General features: G+C 31.7%; 1 protein-coding gene across 1 annotated transcript; it reads right to left on the bottom strand.

The window, feature by feature from the left end:
- Positions 1-1,079: 1,079 nt before the first annotated feature.
- On the bottom strand, positions 1,080-2,021 carry LOC116351034. Its single transcript, XM_031783060.1, has 2 exons — positions 1,925-2,021; positions 1,080-1,864 (listed from the first exon to the last, which is right to left on the bottom strand). The coding sequence occupies exons 1-2, from the start codon at positions 1,967-1,969 to the stop codon at positions 1,181-1,183; spliced, it is 729 nt and encodes a 242-aa protein (XP_031638920.1). The 5' UTR covers positions 1,970-2,021; the 3' UTR covers positions 1,080-1,180.
- Positions 2,022-2,284: the final 263 nt, after the last annotated feature.

Genomic DNA, 2,284 nt, shown 5'->3' on the forward strand with positions numbered 1-2,284 from the left:
TTTTTTTTTTTTCGAAATAATATAGCAAAAAGTGAATGATCTGCTCTTAATTGCCAATAAATAGTGTGTTATTCAAATTTTCTTTAAAAAACACATTTCAAAAGAATTCAACGATTCGTGACAGGGGCGATATATTTTTCGAATGGTAAAAAAGTAAGATTGTCTAAGCACGCATTTTGGCACAAAACATCATTCAATAGTCTATGCATAAAAGTCACTTTGATACATCTATTTTTCCAAACTGAATTGCGAATCGAGATAAATCAAAAGTAAAATTCACACAATTCATGCTCAACGCGAACATCACGATTAAACATCAATATCTGAATACCCATTATTTATAGATTATTTTACGTGTTTCTTATTTTATGTGTAATTTCTATGAAGTTTCTCTCCCTGATTTTTTTTTGTCATTCTCATTCACATTCGCTTTTCTATTCATTGGTTCGCATTTAAGCTATTGCCGTGCTACGGTGATGAAATAAAAAAATGGAAACAGTTTCAATGCCGCACTTAAATTTCTATTAAAAACTGGAACATTCTCTCATAGAAAAATAACTATTTCGTTCACGACAACATGTACAATTGCACATATATTGTGTAGAGTGTAAGTTTTAACGCTTGTCGATAAACCCGTTTAGAACAAATAACTTCATTCATAATCGATACAAACTTTTAAAAACACAATAGTAACGTCCAAACAGTGTACATCAGCCAACAAGCTCACCAACTGCGACTCACTAGTCATTTCGAGCCTCAAATTGATATTTTGGGATTAAGTGGATGCATGAAGTCTATAAATCTATAAAGTCAGAGAAATGTTCTTAATTACGAATATTGTCCGATTTTTTTTTTCACCATGCCGACCAAAAACCAATAAGATTAATTTTTTCGTTTCACATAGAAATTCACAATAATAAGTATGATATTTTCGTCTGCACAACCATAATATTTTCGAAAATTTTGATTTTTTCACAAATAATTCACATAGGTGAGATGAAATTTTCAATTCAATGAATCGTTGGGTTACAAAAATGGTCGGTAAAGACCTATTTGGCATAAAATAAAAACGAAATAAGTTTGTTTTTTCTCAAAATTTATTTGAATTGGTTGAATTTCGGTTGTTTACAGGAAAAATAGTACCAAAGACTAATTAAAACCTGACCAAATACTATTAAAATTAGTGTCTGGGGATTGAACCTGTCGCAGTAAAAATGACAGTATGTCCCTTTTGTCGGGCTCTCAAGCATTTATCATAAGCGATAAAGATGCATTCTTGAAGATGTTTACCGTGATAAGAAGTGACTACCGCTTCCAATATTGGATTTATAATATATGTTTTAACTTCTGAAATCTTGTTTATAAAAGCTTGTCGACTTTCTGGAGCATATGGTATTAACTGGCGAATTTGTTCTACTAAATTTTGAAACGTTCTCGGAAACATTAGCACAACCAATTCTCGTTCGCATTGCAATACATCATTTTTAAAATTGTCCGTTGCATTATTCATTTCCACAAGTGCATTGAATATGTTTGTCAAATTTTTATCGGGAACGTTATACAGTATCTCAGGTCTCAAATCGTCTTTGTAGTTCATAATAATGTTATTCGTTGAGATCTTCTGCAATACGGTATTCGTGGAGGCACGAATAATATACTTTAACGTTTGAATTCCAGATGAGACATCACCCAAAAGTGATCTCATGTCGCTATTTCTGTGTCCCAAACTTGCACCGTAAACTTCCACATCTGTGTTGCCAAGAAGCTGTTGTTGTTGTGGCACCGATGTGACAAAGTTTTCCGATTCTGCTAATATTCCTTGCTGTAATATTATTGAGGTCTTCAGTTGTGGATCGGCCATAATCTGAGGAGAATAAATAAAATGAGACTAATTCTGCAAAAAAAAAACTGTTAAATAAATTACTTCTTTTGCGACAAACGCAAAAAACACGAAGACAACAAAATTCATATTTGAAATGTATTCACAAAGCGATAGAGTTTAAAAACTTACTGAACTTACAATTGAAAACAGGATTGATATTTATACCCCAAATTTCATTCGAATATTAACGATAAAAATGTTGCGTGGCATTATATACATACACGTGTAACCTTGCTACGACAAGATGGAAATTTTATAATAACAAACAAAAATAACAACGCTAGTCGATCAATTACGCACGTTTGAAAGCAGAATGACGATATAACAAAAACACCTGTACTTTTAGGACTAAATAGTTTCACAAGTTTTTATTTTATTTTATTTTTTCTCTTCGTATTATGA

Source organism: Contarinia nasturtii, unplaced genomic scaffold (assembly GCF_009176525.2).
Source record: "Contarinia nasturtii isolate CC-2019 unplaced genomic scaffold, AAFC_CNas_1.1 Cnas_scaffold_4503, whole genome shotgun sequence".
Lineage (NCBI taxonomy): Eukaryota > Metazoa > Arthropoda > Insecta > Diptera > Cecidomyiidae > Contarinia > Contarinia nasturtii.

Coding starts and splice junctions, on each gene's coding strand:
- LOC116351034 (XM_031783060.1), bottom strand. CDS start 1,969: ATGAATTTTGTTGTCTTCGTGTTTTTTGCGTTTGTCGCAAAAGAA. Junction 1,865..1,924: donor TTGCGTTTGTCGCAAAAGAA/GTAATTTATTTA, acceptor TATTCTCCTCAG/ATTATGGCCGATCCACAACT.